A 27353-nucleotide genomic window follows, 5' to 3' on the forward strand; every position below is an offset into this window, starting at 1 on the left:
CAATATGCTGCCATGGACAGTTCACTACACTCAGAGTTGTAAGTCAGGGCTGAGTCCTGGTTCAGCTACAACCTGGCAGTGTGACCTTGAGCAAGTAGCGTGTCCTCTCCATGGCTTCAGCCTCTACAGGTCTTATTGTGAGAAACACAACCCAAAACAATATATGTAAATGTACTTACAGGACGCAAAGCCTGACACCACTGCTTACAAAGCAGAGTCTGTAGAAAGGGCAGGATCTGAGTCTTGATTCAAGCTGAGGGACACTTGGGCAATCTGCCTACCCCTCCATCTCCCCAGTTTCCTCCCAGCTACAGCAGGGAGATTGTCTGAATTTTCTGTTGTTTTGTCCTTCCCATTAGAACCAATTAGGATATATATTTATGTAAATGTGCTCTTTGAAAAGAGGAAAAAGGAGGATCCTAATCATTCCTTCCTGCTCTAAAATGACATTTCTGACAAATTGCATATGTGTGGTTCAGTAACTGACAGGGTCAAAGTGGATCACAAAATGACTTCTTTTTAGGAAAAGCTAACAATCCAGCTTCAGATTAGTGTTTTGAAAATGGATATAACCATCAGCAAAATAAATGTTAGGGAGTTAGAGCTGGCATTAAGAAACAGACTAATAAAAAAATCAGAGCTCCTTGAATATTATAAAGATGGGCATTGTTTCAATTACTATTTTCAGTTTTATACATCTATTTGCATAGCATATACTGGGTTATGGCAAATAATATATTTCTTATTATATGGGCATTGTAAAAAAGAAAGCTTGAACGATATTGCTGTAAGTTCCATCTCACAGTCTTAGTTCCTTTCATTATGGTATAGACAAATGGAAAGAACAGTAGTTAGAGAACCTGAGCTTTTGGCTATCTCCTGGCTAACCTGGGTGAGCCGCTTAACCTTCTGGAGTCTCAGTTACTCCACCTGTAAAATGGGACAGCGGTGTCATCCCTGATCATCATATAGAACTGTTGTGAGGTCTAAATATCAGAACGTGCAAAAAATGTATTTAAATACCTGATATGATTATTGTTGTTCCCACGCTATAGGTTTGTACTTTATGAAACACAGTTGTGTTAAAAAAAAAAAAAGTTTCATACCATAAAAAATATTCCAGATGCAGAAACAATAAGTCGGCTGCATTTATCTGCAAATGCTTGATATGGTTCTGGCTTGCCTGAAATGGGATTCATCCGTTCTTTCTTGGAATACTTGGCTTCAAACTGGGGCCGTATTTCTTCCTAAAGAACAAGCAGACACATTTTCACATACTGAAGAGGTACTTGGACAAGAAGGAAAAAAAATCATTTTACCCCCCAGGAAAACAGTCACCAAAGGCCACAGTCATCACTCACTCAATGATATACACTTGGAAGCCCAGGTTTAAATGTCTGGAAATTGGCCACTTATTAAAGACAATCTAAAGAATGGTGAGCTTCAATCATTATCATCATGGCTCTGTGATTTAGACTAATGGTTAAGTATCTCTATTATCTTATTAGATGATACTTTAAGAGAGAAACTGATAGTGAGAAAGGGACCAATTTGCCCCCATCCCCAGTGGTTTGAAATAACTCACAAGCTTTTATTTATTATTGAGGAATGATATGAACACCAGGACAAAGACAACTTCTCAAGGGCGAAATGTTCAGAATTCATTTTATGAGTTATAATGGCAATATAATTCTTAGTTTTCTACAATTTTTAGTTTTTTGATTTAGGCAGCTAAAAACCTGGTGAATCTATTTTTTAAATAAGCTCCTATAGGAGTCATTCACCCTTAACCATAGATTTTAATGCGTTCTTAATTGGTATTGAAAAAAAGGTAAACACCTTTCAAATCCTGTTAAAATCAAGGCGCCGCTAATTCTAAATCAAGCTGAGATTTTTATTTCAGTTGAGCCCCATCTAATGTGAATGGCTTCTGACTAAAAGCAATTAGAGGATTAGGAAAAGATAAGCAGCAAAATGGTGTGCTGAAGTGGCTCTGATTAATTAGGAACTTGTTTTATGTGAGTGTCTTGGAAGAGGCAGGAAAAGGAGCAGAAACTCTGGTGCAAGGGAAACTTGAGTTAGTTCAGGCAGAAACACTCAAGAGTTGGAAGAAGGAACTGACAGGAAGCACAGAAGGATCTGACTGGAGAGGAATCATGGCGGGTCTGGCAGGGGCCACCGTGTGTCAGAGGAGAGGCAGCCTGACTCTCTCCACAGGATAAGCCCGATGCTGGCTTCATGCAGAAATCAGGAAGGTCATGGGGAGAGACAGTTACAAACAGCCTCTGCCTCCTTTATTTCAGGTAGCTATACCTTAGGGTATATCAGATCTAGAACATTCTGCTTCTTTGGGAAACTCAATCCATCAGGCTATAAGTATCATCAAGGGTGACTAAGTTAATCATCCAGAAACTGAGGTCAGTCACGGAGGCAGACCTGTCGTCCTGGGGTCTGACAGGCTACGTTTGGTCCCCACCCTACCTCCCAATTCGTAAGCTGAAGTCCTAACCCTCAGTATCTCAGAAAGTGTCTGTATTTGGAGACAGGGTCCCTGCAGATGTAATTAAGTTAAAATGAAGTCATTAGGGTGAACCCCAGTCCAACATGACTAGTGTCTTTGTAAGAAGAGCACATTTAGAGACATGCAGAGAGAGAGGACCGTGTGAAGACACACGGAGTGGATGGCCATCGACAAGCCAGACACAGAGACAGGGAACAGATCCTTCCCTCATGGCCCTCAGAAGAAACCAATCCTGCCAAGTGGCCTCAGACTGCTCACCTCCAAACTGTGAGACACGTTCTACTGCGTAAGCCACCCCGTCAGTGGTGCTCTGTTCTGGCAGCCCTGGCCAGGTTACCCCTGAAGGAGGCATGCGGCTCATCTGGGTTCTTCTGCACAGCAAGCTGAGGGCCACGGGCTAGGAGTAACAGGCATTTCTACACTGAATCCCAAATGGAACTGGAACTGCACACGGCTCCTGACCTGACCTCTACACAGGGGTGCTGAGTGAGAGCACGCTTCAGCGCTCCATGCTTTTTAACAGGGCTGGGAATCCAGAAGGATCCAGACGTACCAGAGATACGTTTACCCTAAAGGTACCAGCATAGTGGGCCCACCACAAGTGCCCGTGGTGACTTTAGACTGGTTTAATCAAAGTTCCTTAAATAATGCTACACTTTATAGCTGACAGGGGAGAATTTAGAAACGTTTTTCTTTAGAAATGAAAAAAGATCCAAAGGTGAAGTAATTTGCCTTAGATGACACAGCTTCTTGGTGGTGACTTGGATACCCAGGAAAGAGCATTTTCCATCCCATGTGAAAGCTACTCCTATACACACATGGAACAAAAACCAGAACAGCTCCCCCCAGGAGGAAATTTCGAATGCAGCCTTGCTGCAGCTAGGAGCCTTCAGAAACCTGGGCAGAAAACCGTTCTCTGGAGAGTGAATGCTTATACAAGCCTGAGAGGGGCCTTAGCACAGGAACAAGGATTGCTGAAAATCCCAGTATCATGTCTATATTTAAAAACTACCCAAATATGTTCATGGGCTTGAGGAGAAAAGGCATCCATTCACAAGGTATGATTTGGAGGAAAACACATTCCTCTCAAAATTATCTCCCCTACCAAGCCTATCCCAGGGCTAAAATTCTCAGCTGTGTTTACAGATGATCCCATTTAATTTATAAAAATAAACGTATGTGTCTCTTGGAAGGAAAACACCCATTAAGACCCATGATCATATCATATATGGCTAGTGCATTGGGTTTGTTTGCACCTGTAGGCTCCCAGGAAATGGAACTTAGGAGAGGCAGGGGATGAGAGGAAGGAAAGATGAATTCAGGCCTGGAGTGACTCTCAGGGGAAAGCAGGGTCCGAGAGACACACAATGACCAAACTCAGCATGGGGCCTCAACACTTTTGACGTAAAGACCAGACGCGGGTTAGGAAAGGCCATGGTGTACTGGCCTGGAAGGGAGAGCACCATGCTGAAAAAGTGAGTCTGAGGGCCCGAGTTTACCTCTGCTGGACAGTTTTATCTAGCGGTGGCCTGGCTTTTAGCACATCAACCAAAGAGCTTGCATGAGTAGTGGTTCCCCCTCAGTATTTATCCTGTGAGAATCCTTCTGAGCTGTCCAGGGTCCTGAAGACTTAACCATTTCCTTGGAGAACTTCAGGAGGTCTGCTTTCAAGTGCCTATAACCGTAAACTGATATTCTGCTTCTGATACAGTGAAGAGAATGGATGATATTTAAGGAACTAAACAAATCTTACTACCAATTCTTCTGATGCCTCTACATACAAGTGAAATGCTTTACTTAGCCATGAACTTTTTACTCCACTAAGAAATCAAAATGTATTCTTTCAAATTCTTCTGCTACATTTTTATACTGCTTGAAATTTCCTGCAGAGACAGGTATAAAAATGCTTTATGAGTCAACCTGACTTCCATCACAGAGCAGAAAGTGATGACTCAAGAGGGATTGTGTATTTCTTGATTATCTGTTTTTTTTTTAAATTGAGGTAAATAATACAAACCTCCTCTTCTTCCCAGTCTATCAAATCCCAGTCATAAGCAATTACTGCTCTCCGTCTTTTCCAAAACTCCAGAAAAACTGTCGCTGAAACAAGCAGAGAAAGACAGACATTTTCAAATAAAAAAATGCCTTGAACTGCGTCAGTAGATAATGAAGCCATTGTAAAGAATGACAGCTATTTGTGTAAGCATTCTTGAATATCAGGATTTCTAGCTAAACATCATTTAACAAAGATCATTTTCTGAGAATTACTAAGCCTGTGTCAAACATAATGAAAACGCAAGAGATTTAAATTAAGCTTATTTGCAAGTCATAGCAGAACAGACTTATTAGAATGACAAAGCTTCTGGGATATAAGAATACAGAAAACTAGGTTACCAATATCTTTCTGATATTGTATTTATCTTGTAGATACTGTATCTATCTTGTAGATATTGTATCTATCTTTCTGATAGAGTATTTAACAACTTATTGACCAGAGATGTATTAATACATCTTTTGTTACCTGAACATTATTGACTGGAGACGTATCAATAATTGCTTACATAACAAATTGCTGGAAAAGGAAATGGCAACCCACTCCAGTATTCTCGCCTGGAGAATCCCATGGACTGGGGAGCTGGCAGGCTACAGTCTGTGGGGTTGCAAGAGTCAGACACGACTTAGCAACTAAACTACTACTACTAACAAATTGCCAGCCACAGGCGTTAGTTTCTACAAAAATCCCCTGGTCAGTAATGTGTTAAAAAGCAAGGGACAGAAAAGCAAAAACAAAACTGAGCAGTTCACATGTATTTAATTGGCAGAGATTTCTCTTTCCCCCAATCCTCCTCATGACAAATGTCCTCATATTGAAGGCAAAGTGTGTATATTGTATTAAAAAACCTTTTCCAACCTGTTCCAACCATTTCCAACCTTTACCTCTACTACGCAGGTAAAGCTGATGGTGATCCTCATTTAGCCAAAGTAACTTTCTACTCAATTCAGTTTAAATATATCAACACAAATAAATTGCTGAGCATTATAAAATGACAGGTCAAAAAATGATCAAGACATATCCCTGTTGCCTAGGAAGCCACAAGCTTGAAGAGGGGACACATACACACATTCACTCACTCACTCAGAGGATGGCTGCAACTAAGAATTGCAGAGAGAAACCCTAGGAGAGGGAATTGTCAGATCCATCTCTACAGGGTCTTGCTGTGTAATCAGATTAGAAAAAGGGGGAAATATGTCAATGTCCTATGTTTGGAATCAGTTTCATGGAGAAAAGTAAACATCCAAACGTTCATTCCAAAGAGAGATAATGACTTCCTTCTTTTCTGCTCCCCTTTGCCCTCAGTTCAGTTCAGTCACTCACTCGTGTCTGACCCTTTGCGACCCCATTGACTGTAGCATGCCAGGCCTCCCTGTCCATCACCAATCCCCAGAGCTTGCTCAAACTCATGTCCATCGAGTTGGTGATGCCATCCAACTATCTCATCCTCTGCCATCCCCTTCTCCTCCTGCCTTCAATCTTTCCCAGCATCTTTCCTCATTAGTGGAAAGATTCCTCATTATTCAGACATAGAACACATATTTAAAAATAAGTAAGTGGAAAGATATTATAGGGTAACAGTCAAGAGCTCTCTGGCTTGTGACTTAGACACTCTTGGACTTGAAATCTAGGTCAGATACAAGCTGCGCTACTACTGGCAAATGAATTAACGTTTCTAATTCTCAGTATCCTGCTAAGCAAATGAAAGAGGGCAATATAATCCTATCTGCAACGGCAAAATTCAAAATGCTCTAAACGTTTTAAGTTTTTCTTCCTAAGTCTGGCACAGATTCATCATGTGGCAAGCTGTGACCTTGACTGAGGTGAGGCTACTCAAAGTCTTTGTTAATCCATCTTAGACTAACAAGTGTGACCAAAGCATAAGTGACTTGTAGGACAATATTGAGTGGTCTAACACATAATTGAAATAATAACATGATTCTGGAAAGTTTTCTAAAAACATGCAAGACTTATACACTGGAAATTATATAACAGTGCTTAAATAAATTATGGAACAATTAAATAAAATGAGCTAAATGACGTTCATGGATAGAAATATTTGATATTAAGTCTTCAGTATTCCCAAACTGATTTACTGCTTCAACTCAACTGCAATCAGATATTAGCATTTTGGAGGGGGTAGAAGTTGACAAGGTAACTCTACAACTTATATGGAAATGCAAAGGACCTAAAGTTGAGCAAACAAGTTAAAAAGAATAAGTTTTTGAGGCTTACTATTATACTATAATAATCAAGAGAGGATGTTATTATATAAAAGTACATGTATAGATCAAACAGAAAAAATTCCAGGTTTAGACCCACACATGGTTTGATTTTCAACCAAAAAATGGCAAGAAAATTCAAGTACGAAAAGGATAATCTTCCAGCAAGTAGTACAGGAAAAACTGGATACCCACATACACAAAGAAATGGATCTGACCCTTACCTTACACCATACACAAAAATCATCCTGAGATAACTCATGGGCCTAAACATATGATCTAAAACTATAAGTTCTCTAGAAGAAAATATAGAAGAAAATCTTGGGACTCTTGAATTGGCAAAGATTTCTTAAATAAAAATCACAGAATAAAAGAAAAAACTAATTTGGAGTATATTGGAAGTAAAAATTCTTACTTTTTAAAAGATACCATTAAGAACATAAAAATGAAAATCACAAATTGGAAAAATATTTGCAAACATATGTATGCTAAAGGACTTCTATCCAGATTAAATAAATAACTCTTTTAAATATAAGAAGATAGTAACATATGGGCATTTGAACGAACACTTCAATAAAGATGTGTAGATTGCAAACAAGTTCATGGAAAGATGCTCAACATCAGTAGACATCAGGGAAATGCAAATTAAAACCACAATGGGATAACAGTATATATCCACTATGATGATAAAGACTATTAATTCCACAAGTTTGTAAGGATGTAGAACACCTGCAGCGCTCATATAATGCTGTTGGGAATGCACAATTGCATAGCTACAATTTATTTTTTAATAAAGTTAGACATTCTCTTATTCTATGATTAGCAATGCCACTTTCAGTTATTTTTCCAGGAGAAATAGATACAAAGACTTTTATGCAATATGTGCAAAGAAGTTTATAAGAGCCATTAAGTCTTAGATGAATAAAAGCTGGATTGAATCCAAATACTTATTAACATTTGGATAAACAAATGGATCAAATGAATGAATTTCAGTATACCTCAGGCAAGGGAATATTATTCTGTACTAAAAAGAACAAATTACAGACATATGCAACAACATGTATGAATCTCAACAGCATTAATCTTAGTGGAAGAAACAAAATGCTAAATACTGAAAGATTCTATTTGTATGAAATTCTAGAACAGATGAAACTACAATGACAGAAACCATGTTGGAGGTTGCCAAGGGGCTGACTTCAGAGGCATGAGGAAACTTTCTGGAGGATGAAAATGTTTTATGTCATCATTATGGTAACAGTTACATGACTATATACAATTTGACATGACTTGTCAAAATGTACACCTAAATCACTGGATTTTATGTAAATTATACCTAACCAAAGCTGACAAAAACATTTCATGATTCTGTCACCCAGAGAAAACCACCATTAATATATTATAAAATAGCTTTGTTTAGCTCATAGGAAACATCTTGACCAGGCGCACCAGTGAATTCCTACAGGAAAGAAGAAATTAACACATTCCCCTCCAGAGTCTGGCCAGAACCAGGAAATACCTGCAATGACTTATAGGACTTATAGCCTCTTTTACTTTACCTCCTCACTTCCCCCGCTTTGTTCTAAAAATGAAAGTGGCATCCAAACCCAGGCAGATACTTCTTTAAGACACTAGTCGACTATCTCCTCAGTCTGCTGGCTTTTCAAATAAAGTCGCTGTGCTGTGCTTAGTCGTACGGTCATGTCCGACTTTTTGCAACCCACGGACTGCAGCCCACCAGGTTCCTCTGTCTGTGGGGACTCTCCAGGCAAGAATACTGGAGTGGGTTGCCATCCCCTCCTCCAGAGGAATCTTCCCAACCCAGGCACTAAACTCGGTCTCCCGCGTTGCAGGTGGATTCTTTACTGTCTGAGCCATGAGGGAAGCCCAAGAATCCTGGAGTGGGTAGCCTATTGCTTCTCCAGGGGATCTTCCCAACCCACGAATCGAACTGGGGTCTCCTGCATTGCAGGCAGATTTTTTTAACAGCTGAGCTACCAGGGAAGCCCAAAGTCGCTATTCCTTACCCCAAAAACTCATCACTCAATTTAATGGCCTGCTGAGCAGTAAGCAGTAGGAATTTGATGACGCTGTGAAAGTGCTGCCCTCAATATGCCAGAAAATTTGGAAAACTCAGCAGTGGCCACAGGACTGGAAAAGGTCACTTTTCATTCTAATCCCTAAGAAAGGCAATGCCAAAGAATGCTCAAACTCACACACTAGCAAAGTAATGCTCAAAATTCTCCAAGCTGGGTTTCAACAATATGTGAACCGTGAACTTCCAGATGTTCAAGCTGGTTTTAGAAAAGGCAGAGGAACCAGAGGTCAAATTGCCAACATCCACTGGATCATAGAAAAAGCAACAGAGTTCCAGAAAAACATCTATTTCTGCTTTATTGACTATGCCAAAGCCTTTGACTGTGTGTATCACAATAAACTGTGGAAAATTCTGAAAGAGATGGGAATACCAGACCACCTGACCTGCTTCTTGAGAAATCTGTGTGAGGGTCAGGAAGCAACAGTTAGAACTGGACGTGGAACAACAGACTGGTTCCAAATAGGAAAAGGAGTATGTCAAGGCTGTATATGTCACCCTGCTTGCTTAACTTCTATGCAGAGTACATCATGAGAAACGCTGGGCTGGATGAAGCACAAGCTGGAAGAAAGATTGCTGGGAGAAATATCAATAACCTCAGATATGCAGATGACACCACCCTTATGGCAGAAAGTGAAGAGGAACTAAAGAGCCTATTGATGAAAGTGAAAGAGGAGAGTGAAAATGTTGGCTTAAAGCTCAACATTGAGAAAACTAAGATCATGGCATCCAGTCCCATCACTTCATGGCAAATAGATGGAGAAACAGTAGAAACAGTGGAACCATTTATCTTTTTGGGGCTCCAAAATCACTGCAGATGATGACTGCAGCCATGAAATAAAAAGACGCTTACTCCTTGGAAGAAAAGTTATGACCAACCTAGACAACAGATTAAAAAGCAGAGACATCACTTTGCCAACAAAGGTCCGTCTCGTCAAGGCTGTGGTTTTTCCAGTAGTCATATATGGATGTGAGAGTTGGACTATAAAGAAAGCTGAGTGCTGAAGAATTGATGCTTTTGAACTGTGGTGTTGGAAAGGACTCTTGAGAGTCCCTTGGACTGCAAGGAGATCCAACCAGTCCATCCTAGGGGAGATCAGTCCTGGGTATTCATTGAAAGGACTGATGTTGCAGCTGAAACTCCAATATTTTGGCCACCTGTTGGGAAGAGCTGACTCATTTGAAAAGACCCTGATTCTGGAAATATTGAAGGTGAGAGAAGAAGGGGACGACAGAGGATGAGATGGTTGGATGGCATCACTGACTCAATGGACATGAGTTTGAGTAAACTCCAGGAGTTGGTGATGGACAGGGAGGCCTGGTGTGCTGCAGTCCATGGGGTCGCAAAGAGTTAGACATGACTGAGTGACTGAACTCAACTGAGCAGTAGGAACTTGGACACAGTAACACTCACCTACCCCAAATCACACTTTATTTGTACACTTTGCATCCTAATGAAAACTTAAATACAGCTTTGTGTTATGTTATTATGTGCTTTGAAAGAATTTTTAATGGCTACTTTCAATTTACTTAACCATTCTATTGTTGGATATTTAGGTTATTTTCAGTTTTTGCCTAATATAAACAAAGCAAGGAAAACGTTATTTATGTATAATGTTCTTATTCTGTAATTAAGATCTTCTCTGATACCCAATTCTGGAATAACATTTTGACTGAGCACTGGAACAACCTTCTAAGTGTCTATCTGCTACTTACTGGTCCCCACTTTTACCCCTTCCACTGTTGCCACAGTTGCTTCCCAAACACAGCTGATGATGTCACATCCAAGTTTATAACTTCAGTTGGCTTTCTATTGCCTACAGGGTGAAGCCATGGTTCTCTGTTGTGGTACAGATGTCCTGTGATAAGCAGGATTCAGGCTTCAACATGCACTGTTATAGTTGAATTGTGTCCCCCCTGGCAAAAATATTTTTATGTCTCAAACCCCAACCTCAGAATGTCACTTTCTTTGGAAATAAAGTAACTACAGATTAACTAGTTGAGTTCATCCTGGAGTAAGGTGGGCCCTTAACTGAATACGATTAGTGTCCTTATATGAGAATACTGCCATGTGAAGACACAGGGAGAATGCAGGTGAAGGCGGGGGCAGAGATTGGGGTGATGTGTCAACAAGCCAAGGAGTGCCAAGGATCACTGGCCATCACAAGGATCGAAGAGAAAGGCATGGAACAGGTTCCCCTTCAGAGCCTCCCAAAGGAGCCCATCTTGCTCACACCTTGATTTTGGACATCTTGCCTCCAGAACTGTGAAAGAATAAATTGCTGTTGTTTTAAGCCACCTACTGTGTGGCATGTTATTACAGCACCCTGAGGAAACTAAGATAAATCCTATGTCCCTGGCACATGCAGTGCTCGAGCATTCCTTATCAGAGTCTTGTCCACATGGTTTCCGGCTCAGAGTGTTATTCAAACTTCTCCCTGACTCCACTCCTTTGCATGGCAAATTTAAGACTGGTTCTAACATCTCTCCTTGGGTGAAACTCTTTCTCCTTTTCCTTTTTGCCTCAGGAAGTAGGCTGCATGGACCCTCACTGTCCCTTCATACATCTAACTTAATGCCCACTATTATAATTACCAACTTTTGAAAGCACAGATCACATCTTATTCATTTCCACTGCCAAGAGAGACTGAATATACACTGCTGAGTAATGAAATCTTATAAAAGCCTAGAGAAGGTGCATGCCACCATGGACATACTTTGGTACAGCCCTGAGTTTGGCAGATTTAGCTCAGTTCAGTTGCTCAGTTGTATCCAACTCTTTGTGACCCCATGGACTGCAGCACACCAGGCTTCCCTGTCACCAACTCCCAGAGTTTACCCAAACTCATGTCCATTGAGTCAGTGATGCCATCCAACCATCTAATCCTCTGTTGTCCCCTTTTCCTCCCACCTTCAATCTTTCCCAGCATCAGGGTCTTTCCAAGAAGTCAGTTCTTCACATCAGGTGGCCAAAGTACTGGAGTTTCAGCTTCACCATCAGTCCTTCCATGAATATTCAGGACTGATTTCTTTTAGGATTGACTGGTTGGACCTCCTTGCAATCCAAGGGACTCTCAAGAGTCTTGAACTTCAACACCACAGTTCAAAAGCATCAATTCTTCGGCGCTCAGCTTTCTTTATAGTCCAACTCTCACATCCATATATGACTTACTGGAAAAACCATAGCCTTGACTAGATGGACCTTTGTTGGCAAAGTAATGTCTCTGCTTTTTAATATGTTGTCCAGGTTGGTCATAGCTTTTCTTCCATGGAGCAAGCGTCCTTTAAAATTTCATGACTGCAGTCACCATCTGCAGTGATACTGGAGCCCAAGAAAATAAAGATTAGATCTGGCTTAAATTCCAGACTCTGCCACTTACCAGCTGTTAGGTAATCTTGGGTCAAGTTATGTAAATATAACCTCTCTGAGCCTCAATATCTTTAAGAGAGAAATATTAATTTCTTTCTAGTGGGTTATAAGAAATTGATGACATCATATGTGACTGTACTTATGTACCTAATAGGCATTTAGTAAATGTATACCTTTTTTTAATATACAATTACCAGTTTTTGTTGGATGATATAAAAGTATAAAAAATAAAATTAGTGTAAATACCTAAAAACAAAGTCAAATTATATAATTTATGTAAAAAAATGAGACATACTTCATTCATCAATCACTGATGACAGCATATACAGAATCTTTGAATTTGCATTTAAACCACCACAAACTTTTTATTTTGATTGGAAAGCTCTGAGGATCTTGATTTGTTTGTTTACTGGGGATAATTTAATTTTCAGCGAAGCTAAAAGAGGAAGAAATAAACAACAGAGGAAGGAGAACAAGAAGAGAAGAGAGGGAGATAATATGCTTCCTGGCAAATCTCTGCTAGCATCAAACTCTCCAATGACTCATTTTATTTCCCCCTAGGGAGACAGCTAATTTAAGCCATAAATGTTCTGGTCCCCGAATCTTTCTAAACCACTCTGATTCAAGTTCAGAGCCCTAGGCTCATAGCATACTGGGTGGCCAAAAAGTTCATTCAAGTTTTCTGTAAGCGCTTACTAAAAACACGAGCAAACTTTTTGGCCAACCCAGTCCCTCTCGGGTCCCCAGGACGCCCTGCCATCACGCAACTACAAACAAGAACAAAGGTGGTAGAGAGTTCTGTCAAGATTTCTAAGCCCACACAGAGGCCCTCCCGGGTGCTGCAGATGGTTTCCAAATGGAACCTTACTGTTTCTCTGGTGAACGCAAAGCAAAAGGCAACAGAGCAAACACATCGCCTTCATCCCTTCCGCAGGCTCGTAAACCACTCACATCTGTTCTCGCCAGCTCCATATCCAGCAATTTCCCGAAAATAAAGTGCATGGGTTTTCCCAAATGTTGTCGCTTGTCAATCGTAAAGGCTGGTCCTGAGACCATTAAATCGAGCTTGGTTAGAACTGACACGCTTTCAGAGAACGGGGCCGTCACAAAGCAGCCTTCGTAGCGGGCTCAGGATGAGTGCGAAGCGCTTTGTCTTAGACTTCCTCTCTCTGAAGCAGAAGCAGCCAGGCTCACAGACAGCACCCGGCCGGGGTGGCTGGAGGCGCTAAGCTTGTCAGTCTGAACGCTCGGCCTTAGCACTCTCCACCCATTGCCCAATTTTCTCCTCTGTCACATGGGAAGAGTGACAGTGCCCGTGTCAAAGGCTGCTCTGCAAATTAACTGAAGTGATGCTGTACAATGCTCAGCGCAGGGGCCAGCCCACAGGCTTGTGTTATTGTAACTCTTACTATTATTGGCTAGTCTAGATTTCTGCAAGAGGCAAAGTCCTATTTACAAAGAAACCCCTGAAAAAATCATTCTTTTTCTCAAACTAGCTTACTTCTGGGAACAATACAGGATTTAAACAGTAAGTTGTCAATGAAGACAAAGCGATTCAGAAAATGAATTATTCCAGGCTTGACTTGCCTGGAGTGGCCCCAAAATGTTCCCTTGTGCTCAATGGTTATTACACAACATCTATCAGATTCTTAATGAATACCCTCCAATGCACGAGTGCTGTCAGATCTCCAGCCCACCTACGTGCAACCTCTATGCTTCAGGCTTCACTTCAGTCCACTGAGGTTGGCAGAGATAAAATAATAACGTCTATCCGTCATCCCCAGTATAAAATGTTCCAACTTGCAAGGAAGGAATGCCATCCCTTTTATAATGGTGGTACTGGGTGAGGAGTGGCGATGACAACCTCTACCTTATAGACAATTATCATTCTACCAGAATTTTACTTCTGGGTAACTGTGGGAGAAGAAAATATGATTTCAGTAAAAGGGTATGTTAAATTGATGGAACACTGAAGTGGGCAAGGGAGTTTTAGGTATGAATTCTTCCAGAACACTACTCTCTCTACAGAAGTGTTAACCCATTACACAGTAGACCAGTAGCCCAAAGCAGAGCTTCTCCATATGTGTGCCAGGAATGGATTATAGGTGCAAGAAGTACTAATCCCATCAGTTTGGGAGGCGACTAGGGCTAGGATGCTTAGGGCAGTATTATACCTGGCCACAAGCAGGCTTCTTCATGGACATTAGCATATTGCACAGGTATTATCATTTTCTATGTGTCATGACTTGAAAAAGTTTGGAAACCATTGGTTTAGGAAAAGAGTACATTTTTCAGTCTCCTCATTTGTAGCCATGGCAAAACTGCAGTACTGGATGGCTTATTATATTTCATGATCATGGTTACCAATACATTCTAGAAAAGCCAGATACACATTCTTGACCTAAGAGGTCGTTCCTGTAACCAAAACTCTATTATGGTTAGCTTCCATTGTTTGCAAGAGATACAGTAATGGGTAGCACAAATCACGAGGGCTATTGCAAGGCCCACCAAAGGACGCAGAAATCTCATGGGAATTAAAAGGCTGGCCCTATTCAGACAGGATCTGGAAGCCAACAGCTTGAGAGATTATAGACATAGGAGACCCTGGGGCTTCACCCTGATACTCCGCATGACTTGGCTACATTCTCTCTCCCCTCTGTTCTAATTTTCTTCCACTAGTTCTTTGCTTCTGCTTATTTCTAGGCGCTGATTGGTCATAACTTCAGTCTGCTTAGAATTCCTCCTGGTCCTCACTGCTACCCGCTGTCAGCATCTCATCTTCCCTTCTTCCCTCCCTGCATCTTTCAGTGGCCGTTTCCACTACTAATTCCCAGTGTCCTTCCATATTCTCTGAGTCACGTTCTTAAGAATAAGACTCTGGGTGGCACTACCAGTTCCTGTTTGGCCAGAACCTCAGAACTTCTCCCAGGCCACTTTCACCAACCTGTGGTTTGACTATTCCTGGGACAAACACCCTCTGGCTGAGGAACTGGTATCAGAGGGTTCAAAAATGTCCCTTCAAGAGCTTGAGGTAAAGAAGACATCAAATATATAGGACAAGCCCCCTAAAGAGAAGAAGGGTTTATATTTCTACTTGTCAAAGAGACCATTTAAACATATTCATGGTCTCATAAAGAAATTCTTCTGGTGGGACTTCCCTGGTGGTCCAGTGGTTAAGAATCTGCCTTGCAATGCAGGGGATGTGGGCTTGATCCCTGGTTGGGGAACTTAGATTCCACATGACTCGGGGCAACTACACCCACATACCACAACTACAAAGTCCATGAACCACAAAATCCATATGACGCAATGAAGATCCCATGTGCTGCAACCAAGACCAACACAGCCAAGTAAGTATTTTTTAAAAAATAAATTCTTCTGGTAATTTTCTTCTCTTTTCCTCCAATCCATCCATTTATCCATCCATCCATCCATCCAATAAACAGTAATCTCTCTGTATTTAAAAGAAATGTATAAGGACTACCATGACCGTAATGGTCCTTGTGGACCATGAACCTATGAGAAAAATTGTGAATGCAAATTATTATTAGTGACCAAAGAATGGGCATAAACCAAATGCTATGAAAATTCAAAGGAGGAAGACACTTTCTGGATGGTGAAGATGCCATTTCAGCTGGGCCTTGAAAGTTGGCAGATTCTAATATTCACTCTAGACATAAGGAACAACATGAACCTAAGTCTCAAGTGAGTAGAGTTCAATAACCTCAAAATTCAGATTTCTAGCCTTTTATGTTCTAGAAGAAATGTATAAACGTTGTAAAAAGCATTCAAACCAAATTGAAAATATATAGTGTAAAAGGTGTCTCCTCACTATTCACTTACCCTTTTGTGAAAGAAAACCTCCTCTCCAAAGGTAACTACCATTCATCATTTATTACAAATTTGTCCAGACCTTTATAAATTAAATTAAATTAAATATATATTAAATAAATATAAATAATTATAAATAAATATTTAAATATTTAAATAAATAAATATATTTTAAAAATAAATATAAATATATATTAAATAAATATAAATAATTATAAATAAATATTTAAATAAATAAATAAATATTAAATAAATATAAATTAAAGCTCTATAATTATTTCACTAGGAATATGCATCAAGGCTGTATATTGTCACTCTGCTTATTTAACTTATATGCAGAGTACATCATGCAAAATGCTGGTCTGGATGAAGCACAAGCTGGAATCAAGATTGCCAGGAGAAATATCAATAACCTCAGATATGCAGATGACACCACCCTCATGACAGAAAGTGAAGAAGAACTAAAGAGCCTCTTGATGAAAGTGAAAGAGGAGAGTGAAAAAGTTGGCTTAAAACTCAACATTCAGAAAACTAATATCATGGCATCCAGTCCCATCACTTCATGGCAAACAGATGGGAAAACAATGGAAACAGTGAGAGACTATTTTTGGGGGCTCCAAAATCACAGCAGCTGGTAACTGCCGCCATGAAATTAAAAGATGCTTACTCCTTGGAAGAAAAGTTATGACCAACCTAGACAGCATATTAAAAAGCAGAGATATTACTTTGCCAACAAAGGTCCATCTCATCAAGGCTGTAGTTTTTCCAGTAGTCATGTATGGATGTGAGAGTTGGACCATAAAGAAATCTGTGTGCCAAAGAATTGATGCTTTTGAACTGTGGTGTTGGAGAAGACTCTTCAGATCTCCTTGGACTGCAAGGAGATCCAACCAGTCCATCCTAAAGGAAATCAGACCTGAATATTCATTGGAAGGACTGATGCTGAAGCTGAAACTCAAATACTTTGGCCACCTGATGCAAAAAACTGACTCACTGGAAAAGACCCTGATGCTGGGCAAGACTGCAGGCAGGAGGATAAGGGGACGACAGAGGATGAGATGGTTGGATGGCATCACCAGCTCAATGGATATGAGTGTGAGCAAGCTCTGGGAGTTGGCAATGGACAGGGAAGCCTGGCATGCTGCAGTCCATGGGGATGCAAAGAGTCGGACATGACTGAGCAACTGAAATGAACTATACTGAGGAAGATATTATTAAACACAAAAGTGGGTGTAGTAACTCCTTTGGGCTAAATAATTCTTTCAGTGCATGTTCCATCATACCTTGTTATTATATGGTTATTGGCTTGAAACGATTTAAAAGGTCTCAATTCAGCATTGCAAGGAGCTCTTGCTTATAAGGAGTCATTTTGACTAGAACTGGAAGAATGCTAGAGATGAGTATTCACACACTAGTCAGATGAAAATATTCCACTCACAATAGAAAGTCCCATATACACTAAGATGTGTAACAAGGTCTTAACCATCAGACCTTTTGGTATACTATAAGCTTTACTTTTGTCTCCAACAGAAGGTGAATTTTACTCCAATAATGGAATGCTGATGAAATTGTTGGAAGGCTTAAGAGAAATAAGACATGTTGTCCTGTAAAACATCACCTTAAAAATAAACCAAATGAATTATTTATCAACTTGTGTCTAACAGAACAGCCAAACTGAATTTACTTATGCTTCTTCCTCTCATATCCAAAATCAGATTTTAAAGGAACACATCATAGAGCAAATGACGGGAACCCAAGTCATACAAATGTAGAGCACTTACCCCAGACCGCCATGAAAACAGCAAAGAAAACAGTGGCGCCATTGTCAAAAAGGTGGGTCACCTGGGAACACGAATCACAGTTAAACTAGTGTCTTATATACAATATTCCAATTCACATTTTTCACATTCTGGAAAAATAGCTCTGATGATGTGATGAATTTTAAAGGGTTTCTTTGGGGGATATTCATTTTAGATCATAAGGAAGAAGTTGGTTTTTTTTCCCCCAAACTGTGAAATAGTCTGGATATGGAAAGAGAATTTGCTCCATTTATGTGAGTATCACTTAGTTGAGCATGGATCAGCAGCCCCAGTGGTGCTATTAAGAATTCCCTCATTATCAAGGAGCATTTTGAGAAAGCAATCGAGCTGAACCCTAAAGATGCTACTTCAATTCACCTTATGGGTATTTGGTGTTACACATTTGCTGAAATGCCTTGGTATCAAAGGAGGATTGCCAAAGTGCTGTTTGCAACTCCGCCTAGCTCCACCTATGAGGAGGTAGTGTGAGGTCCCTTGTCGGTTAGTACTGGTCTCTTAACCGCTGGGCTGCTCTGCGGTGTCCGCACATCTGGAGCTCTGAGCAGTGAGGGCCGCCGGCACGTTCCAACGGCCCGTGCAGCCCTTACCACAGAGGCTAGTGCTTATGATCCATGATGGCCCTAGGCTACTTTCACAGGGCAGAGCAAGTGGATCCAAACTTCTACAGCAAAAACTTGCTCCTTCTAGGAAAGACGTATTTGAAGCTACACAACAGAAAGCTCGCTGCTTTCTGGCTAACAAAAGCCAAGGACCACCCAGCGCACACAGAGGAGGATAAACAGGTACAGACGGAAGCTGCTCAGTTACTCACAGGCTTCAGTGACAAGAACTGAGAATTTTTCAATGAAGTAGCTAAGAAGCATTGCCTTTTCATCAGATTTTAAAGATAATAAATACATTAAGTATAAAAAAAAAAAAAAAAGAATTCCCTTTGTGCGTTATAAAAACTAACACACATCTACATATGGATAGGTTTGTATTTAAGACCGGTAGGTATTTGTGTTGCTGCTGTTAAAGGTTTCTGATTTTCCCAGCACTGGTGTTAATGCCTCATTTATTCTCTTTGAAAACATGTCTATTTTGTGTGTATAGTTTTGAACAAGCATTTTCTGGGCTGCCCTCTGGACTTTAGCAATGTAAAGAAGAGCAACCCATTAACACAAACCACTTCTACCTTTATTAAAACCTCAGGTAATCACTACATTTACCTCTTATTCATAACACAGAGACAGCTAGCAAATACTTTATTGCTAGAATAATACATTTTATTGCAATCACCATGGCAGAAAGCAAAAATACCTATTTTTGCTGTAAAACTGCCGAGCTCATTTCCGCCTCCAGGATAAATCACACCACTACCAGGCCAAATTGAAATGATGACGGATACGTTCATAAAGCATAACCTTTTTTTGGTGCTTTATAGCTCTCTATAAAGTATAGTTTACTGTCCCCTGGAGAACATGCCAAGTATAAGCAGGTCTTTTCCTATTATATCAGAGTACAAAATATTTCAAAATTTTCCACAAGTTTATGACTTATTTCTTTAAACATAGGGGAGATGGGCAGCATTTAAATACTTAGTGTGAGACAAGTCTAAAGCCAATTTATTTTGATGCCAGAAGGAGTGTTATGCTGTGTACATCAGGTTGTCAGCATCAAGTTAAGCCTGAAAGTCCTAGTGGTAGGTGGGTGGTTTATGCCCCTTACTAGGGTATTCCGTGGTGGAAACTCCCTGCACCATCAGGGAAGATTCTGGAATGGACTGTGGTTGTCACTGTTCTAGGCTGTGTGGATCAGCTTTCGTCCTCTCTGGGTAACAGGTCTCTCTCATGTAGGTCACTAGGAGTCACGTGGCTCAAATACAGCCCACAGGAGTCCTTCCCTGGGATTGGTATGCAAACACTTGGAAGACACGTTTTCCAGCTGCAGTTACCAATCTGGAAATATGTTTATCAGGGTGAATGAATAAGAACGTCCAGTCCCTCCTAAGATGGTGAGCTAGGATGAGCTGATGGCTTCCTCTGCCAAAATCAAAGTCAGAGAAACAGGATAGTCGATTTCAGGAACTGACAGAACAAAAACACAGAAACAAGAGCCTGAGAAATGCTGGGGGAGTTAGAAGGCTGCTGTAATGTGTGTGTGTGTGTGTGTGTGTGCACGCGGGCACGTGTGTGTGAGATGGTGGGGGTGGAGGTGGTTCCCAAGCAGAGTGAGAACACAGGATAGAGAAATATCTAAGTCCCATTCTAGCCCCTACCTCAGTGGTACTAGAAAATTAGCTTCCCCTCCCTAGGCAATCAACTACAGCAGGGCAAACCATGAGGGCAGGTATCCGTGGGTGATATCAGGGATGCTCAGTCCTGTTTTGTTGGAGGAATGAGGGATGTCTCAGGCTTTCGCTTCTCAGTGCTTTCCCTCTTAAACCCCGGGGATGGTTGGTTACAGCCAAGGGGGAGAGCCTTCTCCCAATTCTGCTTTGTTCTAAGCAGGCTTAAAAATGATAGGGGCCAGAAAATTCCTGCACCCAGTGGTGCCTGGGACACACTGTTCTCTTCTCTTTGTAAATTCACCAGGATTGACCTGGCTTCTGACCCTCACCCTAAGTGACCGATACTTCATGGGACCAGCACTCATGGGCTAAAATAACAGGATATCTGGGGAAGTCAACTGCTTCCAAAAAACTCCAAACTAGGCAATATACACTTTCTGAAACAGACACTGATGAAATCCGAGCACTCTAAACTATTCATGATGCTCCTTTTAAGGAATTATTATAGCTCCCCTAAAAAAAGAATTTTACTCAGGGCAGACCTTTCACATAGCAAACACCCCCAAAGCAAAAAATAACTGGGCGTCTAAGATTCCTCAAAAGCAGGATTTTTACACCTGAGTCATTTGTGCTTGGCTCACAATCTTTAAACAAAATTATATTACTGAACAAAGTCCTCTGATTCTCAGCACCACCTCTCTATTTCCCAAGCTCACTCTACTGAATTTGTCCTCATCCAGACAGGTCTATCTGCGTGTTCACCAAAGGAAGGGAGAGTATTTTGTGCTTTTTTGGATCTTTATAGCACATACTAAGAGCCCAGATCTTTCTAAATTCACTGCTGGCTGCCTATCCTCCCACCAGACTGGCCACCTGCAGGGCTAGAGACAGCATGAATGGGCAGGCAGGCTCCTGGGCTGCTGATCAAATGTTCCTACACTTAAACTCTGCAATGCCAGCCATATACTCAGAAAAATCCAAGTCACAGTGATTGCAGAGGTTACATAAAATCTGCCAACCCCTTTCATACCTGAAATCTGGGTAAGCTGATGGGCAGTGGGTCTTGGAAAAGTTTCCATCAGTCTATACAGCCATTGCTTTGCATTAATGATACTACCCTTCAGTAATAAACCCTAGAACTTCAATGAACATGTCTAAAACTTTAATAAAGTAAGGTATAATATCAGAAAGGGGTATGTAATAACACAGAGACATAATGGTTCTATGCAATTTTTTCAAAACACTTTCACATCTACTGTCTTCTTTGGTCCTCATGACATGCCACGGGGCAGAGAGGGCAGCTATCAATGCCTGCACTTTAAAGATGAGAAAGCTTATGCTCAAAGAGGTTGTACATGTGCAAGGTCAAGGCAGTAAGCAGCTGAGCTAGCCTTCAGTCTACGTCTTTTGGATAATAATGATGGCGAAGAGGAGGAAAATGACAGCAGGTGTCATTTACTGAGATCTTGCCATTTGCCAAGCACTATACCCACCTGGGGCTCAGACAGAAGAATCAGCCTACAGTGTAGGAAACCTGGGTTCAATCCCTGGGTTGGGAAGACCCCCTGGAGAAGGGAATGGATACCCACTCCAGTATTCTTGTCTGGAGAATTCCATGGACAGAGGAGCCTGGTGGGCTACAGTACAGTCCATGGGGTTGCAAAGAGTGGGACACAACTGAGTGACTAACACTTTCACTTTTCTCATGCTCATCAGACACCTTGTCACATTTAAAAAATAAAACAGTCCTCATGTTCTCCATTTCACAGATGGGAAAACTGAGGCACAGAAGAGGTTACATAATGTGTTCCTACACTGACCAGTGGTAAAGAGCACAGTCAAGATCTGAACCTAACTTTCGCTGATTCTATCAACTGTTCTATTTGCTCCCTGTGATAATAATCAGAGCCATAACATTGAAAACACATATGCAGTAAAAAGATATCTGAATTAGAGTACTAAATGATGAAGATAAATCTCTCCTACAAAATAAACTTGAGAATAAAAGATCAAAATGGACAGAAAGAATGTGGTCACCACTGTCTCTCGGGAAGGTATATATTAAATTTAATCCGACTAAAATACTGCATATTTGAAATTACCTTGGCATAAACGCAGCTGTCTGACAGCCTCATGAATGGACAGTATTTATCACACACAGGACACATGATGATATCTGTAGCTTGGCAGACTTCTTTACTGGAAAAGAGAACAGAAAAGGATTGCTTTTTGATTTAATGACATAACAGCATTTTCTTCCCCTTCAATTTCACCAGAATAGTCGACCAGTAAATAAGATTCAGTAGATCAAATTTTTGCCCTTGAAAGCTTCTTAGCCTTTTCTTAGTTATTAATGTAACCAAGTGCCTAAATAGTTTTATAGTTTGATAAGCCTACTTATTTATCAGGCTGTTTCTTGGCTTTTCCATACTAATAAGTTAAGCTCAGGAAAACACATGAGGCAAAACATTGATGGTTATATCTAAGATTATACAGGAGTCATTTACAATATTGCACAGGTCTGAAGACATTTCATACTGAATTATGGGAAAAAGGAGACACCTCAAAGTGCCAGCCGTATGTGTCCCCCATCCTGACAATTTATGCTTTGATTATATTGTGTTAAAATGAACACAGGTTAAGGACTATCAAATTTCCCTGGAGAATAAATTGTTTCTTTTACCATTAGTGATATGCAGATGACACCACCCTTATGGCAGAAAGCGAAGAACTAAAGAGCCTCTTGATGAAAGTGAAAGAGAAGAGTGAAAAAGTTGGCTTAAAACTCAACATTCAGAAAACTAAGATCATAGCATCCAGTCCCATCACTTCGTGGCAAATAGATGGGGAAATGATGGGGGGGAAAAAGTGCCAGCCTTAATCTCTATGTGCATGATAACTAAGAATGAATTATGGAGGAAAAAATACTAGGGATTAGTTCTCGGAGAAAATTACATCTCATTAACAGTTTCCCCAGAAATTAAAATATTTTTGTAGGTCACTTCTATTTTTGCAATCACTTCTAAAAGGCACATTTCTTATTTAAGGTCATTGTCCAGCTTTGTATTAAGATCTCTATGAATACCTTAGACTATATTCTAGTGAAAGAGCCAAGATAATAATTGCTAACATTGACTCATTCACAAGGTCCCAGCAAGTTGGTGAGATGTCTTTCTTACAAGTGTCTAGCTTATAGGTCTGTGTAAGAACACACAATTGATAAAAAGATAATTAACCCACTATTTTGCAGTAGTAGCAGGAAAAAAAGGTAAAAAGGTCAGAAAGAGAACAACTTTGAGCCAGTGAATGAAAGCCATTTGTCCTGTGGATACATGTTTGTGTGCTCAGTCGTGTCCGACTCTTTAAGACCCTATGGACTGTAGTCCACCAGGCTCCTCTGTCCATGGGATTCTCCAGGCAAGCATACCAGAGTAGGGTGCCATTTCCTCCTCCAGGGGAATCTTCCCGATCCAAGGATTGAACCCACCGCTCCTGCATTGGCAGACGGGTTCTTTACCACTGAGCCACCTGGGAGGCCCTCTGTGGATTCACAGTGACTTGTATATCCATAAAAGTGAACTCCTTGGTAGCTAGAGACCACAGCAGCAAGGGCAATGGATGGACAGATTTTGTGAATTGAACCTTTAGAATTTTCCCAGGAGACTGGAAAGATGTTAAAATGAATAGCTAAGTGGACCCACAGTCTGTAAAGACTCCCAAACCACAAACACCCATCTCCAAACATAAGCAAAGGCAGGCTCACCTAGAGCGCTCCATACCTGACTTGGCAGTGATCCAGAGTGATGACGCCATACAAAAAGACAAACAGTCCAATGAAGGCAGCTGGGAAGAGCATGCCGGTGTACCAGCCCAACCAGGCAAAATACAGCCCAATCTTCTCTCCAAAGTACCGCCTGTTTACGATACAAAAGTCTTGCAAATTATATTGAATTGTTTATAGTCAGGCATTCTAACACTTTGGCCAGTCATTTAACTTTGTGGTGGCCTTGCCGATAACCATACAGACAAGCTAAGCCAAGAGAGTGGAATGTTTGACCAAATCTAGGCTCTGGACTTAAACTTCTTTTCCTATTACTCTAGAAAAGAAACAGTATGAACCCTTTCATACAAGAACATGATCATACACAAGCTTGTTCTGAAAACACAGGACAAACCCAGCTCATTCAGAAAATTATGTATAATACTGTTAATGAGGAATCAGGGGAATCTGAAGACTTGGTGCCAACATATAATATTTTTGCCATTTCTCAGTGTGTGTTTGTTAATGTATGCATTATATATATATATTTAAGAATAGTAAACAAAATTACTGCAAAAATCTTTAAACACCCCTTTTAATATACTATAGTTTTATAAGATGTTTACAATGCTAGAATCATAAGATATCACTAAGAAAGAACTCTACCGAGACTTAGTATGAATCAATACTGAGAGCAACTTTCCCTTTTAAGTGAGGACTTCTCACAGGCATCAACATTTACCTCTATATATATTTTTCTGAGACTCTCCAGTCTGCCTAGTGCCCTGTGGTCTGTGAAGTTTGAAAGTGTCCAGGGAATTCCTTGGTTTTTATTTCTTAAATATTATTATTGTGTTTTCTAGCCCACATTTCATAACTTAGAGCTTAATTATTTCTTAGTCCAGTGTAAGAATATTCTAATTATTTTTTATTCTCATTCTAGACAAATGTTGACCATCTGTCTCTGAATACTGTCTGCTGCTCTCCTCCTACACAATGGCTCCTAAAAATCATGGATTATTATTTATCATATCTCCTAGTATGTCTCAACAGAAACCTTCCTCTTCCAGAAGACTTTTACAGCATATATTCATATACACATAAATTCATTTATTCATTCAACAAATTAAAAAACACCTGCTCTATGCCAAATACTGTGCTAAGTGCTGGGAATACAATGGTGAGAAAAATAAGCTTGGTCCCTACTCCTCTGAAGCCTGTGGGCGACAGAGGAGACATATATAAATCAATTAATGAAATAAGTTTCTAGTTAGAAAGCTGGGGAAAGAGAGGAGAGGGACACAGTGCAGTAAGCACGGATAACAAGGCAACCTGACGACTTTAGCCAGGGAAGACTTCTTCCCTGAGGCGGTGACTGTTGTGCTGATGAATGAAAGTTAACTGGGTGGGATTGAGTCTTTCCAGCAGAGGCAACAGAGGCCCTGTGGTAGGAGTGATGTTGGTGAAATAAGGGCAGTGTGGCTGGAACACTGACAACAAGAAAGGGACTTGGACTTCCCTGGTTGTCCAGTGGTTATGACTCCACCTTCCAATGCAGGAGGTACAGGTTTGATCCCAGGTTGGGGAGCTAATGCCTCGCCGCCAAAAACCAAAACATAAAACAGAAACAATATTGTAAAAAAAAATTCAATAAAGACTTTAAAAGTAGTCTGCATCAAAAAAAAATCTTTCATTTTAAAAAAGTGGGCTGTTGAAGTGGGCAAAGGCTAAGCCTTGATGGGCCTTGCAGACCATACATTGACTTTTGTCCTGAGAAAACTGAAAAATGGTGAAAGGATTGTAGCCAATCCAGCCCCTTGGACAGCAAGGAGATCAAACCAGTCAATCCTAAAGGAAATCAACCCTGAATATTCATTGGATGGACTGATACTGAAGCTGAAGCTCCAATACTTTGGCCACCTGATGTGAGGAGCCAACTCATTGGAAAAATACCCTGATGCTGGGAAAGATTGAGGGCAAGAGGAGAAGGGGGCAACAGAGGATGAGATGGTTGGATGGCATCACCGACTCAATGGACATGAGTTTGAGCAAGCTGTGGGAGACGGTGAAGGACAGAGAAGCCTGGTGTGCTACAGTTCATGGGGTTGCAAAGAGTTGGACAGAACTTCGTGACTGAACAACAGCAGCAAGGGGCGTGATCAGATTCACATCTCCAGGGTAGAAAATGACGTGGAAGGGCCAGAGAGGAAACAGGAAGACCAGATAGAGGAAGACAGTCATAGTCCAGGTCACAGGTGAAGGCAGTAGGGGCAGAGGAGACACTCGGTGTGATCTGAGAGAGGTGGAGGAAGCAAAATCTAGATATAGGGCAGGAACTATTTAAGATATGTGATTCCCCAGTTGCTCAACAACATCATTCCATTCAAATCTTGCTTGTGTTTTTCATGCCCCTTCTCCTTGGCCAACACCAATCCTACTGCTCTTCTATGCCTCAGCTCCACGGGGCCTTACACAGGGGCACTGGCCCATATCCATCCTTCCATTTTTCCTAATTGCTGTCCAACTTTTGGCCTCTATCACACATGTTACCAAATTATGCAGAGCCTTGTTTTCCAGTTGTTTCAAGTTTGCAGGGCTGGTTTTCCTGAAGGAAACCATGCATTTCTCAAGCCAGAGACCATGGGTTCTCTGTCTTTGCCAACGGTACTTAGTTTTGTACTAGGAACACAATGGATAGTTAATTAATACTCATCAAAAAATTGCAAAATCTTAATCAAGAAACTATCATGGATGGGAGGTGCTTTGCCAGGACTGACTTTGATTCCCTCCCCCCCCCGCCCCGCCCCGCCTTCTAGTCTATCACGTATTGAGACTGGTCAAAAGTAAATGGTCTCATCTCAGAAAACATTTTTCACTCTCTCAAGTCATGTGGATCATTTGTTACTCACACCCAGAAGGGGTCACAATTCATCAATGTCATTGGGTCAACAGGAGTAAACCCTTGTAACAAGGACTCTGTAAGGAAGAACAACTATCCAGGGAGATGAAATATAAGGTGAGTTGTCTTATTATTTCATTTTCCTCTGGGCTCATTTTTTAAGGGCTCGGGGAAAAGTGATATTAATCTACCTAGTCTAAGACATAAGGTATGATTTTCTTTTTAATAAGGAATCAATGAAGTGTAGATTGTCATTACCTAATCTGAATTATTAATCCCTAAACAAAATAAACACTGCCCATGGCAGAATGTTGGGCATATATAGACCATTAAAGAACATACATTTTCAATGCATGATTATCTCAAATTAAAAGCAGATACTTTTTTGACCTGTGGAATTAAAACAATCTTTAAAGGTTATTAGTTTGAAATGAAAATTAAAGTAAGCCTAAAATTTACTAGAATGACAGCACCCTCTCTCTCCTACTTGCCTAAGAGTTACTAATATTCCATTGT

The 27353-nt window shown here is 40.7% G+C and overlaps 1 protein-coding gene across 1 annotated transcript in view; it reads right to left on the bottom strand.

Moving 5' to 3' along the window:
* ANO4 (anoctamin 4) overlaps window positions 1–27353 on the bottom strand; it is a 417984-nt gene that overhangs the window by 58733 nt on the left and 331898 nt on the right. The window contains exons 14-18 of the mRNA XM_043882273.1: window positions 23958–24092; window positions 22281–22377; window positions 17871–17931; window positions 4539–4621; window positions 1107–1247 (exon numbers count right to left, since the gene is read on the bottom strand). Of these exons, the coding sequence (XP_043738208.1) occupies window positions 1107–1247; window positions 4539–4621; window positions 17871–17931; window positions 22281–22377; window positions 23958–24092 (517 nt within the window). The remainder of the gene's footprint in view (window positions 1–1106; window positions 1248–4538; window positions 4622–17870; window positions 17932–22280; window positions 22378–23957; window positions 24093–27353) is intronic.

Source organism: Cervus elaphus, chromosome 22 (genome assembly GCF_910594005.1).
Source record: "Cervus elaphus chromosome 22, mCerEla1.1, whole genome shotgun sequence".
In the NCBI taxonomy this organism is placed as follows: Eukaryota; Metazoa; Chordata; class Mammalia; order Artiodactyla; family Cervidae; genus Cervus; species Cervus elaphus.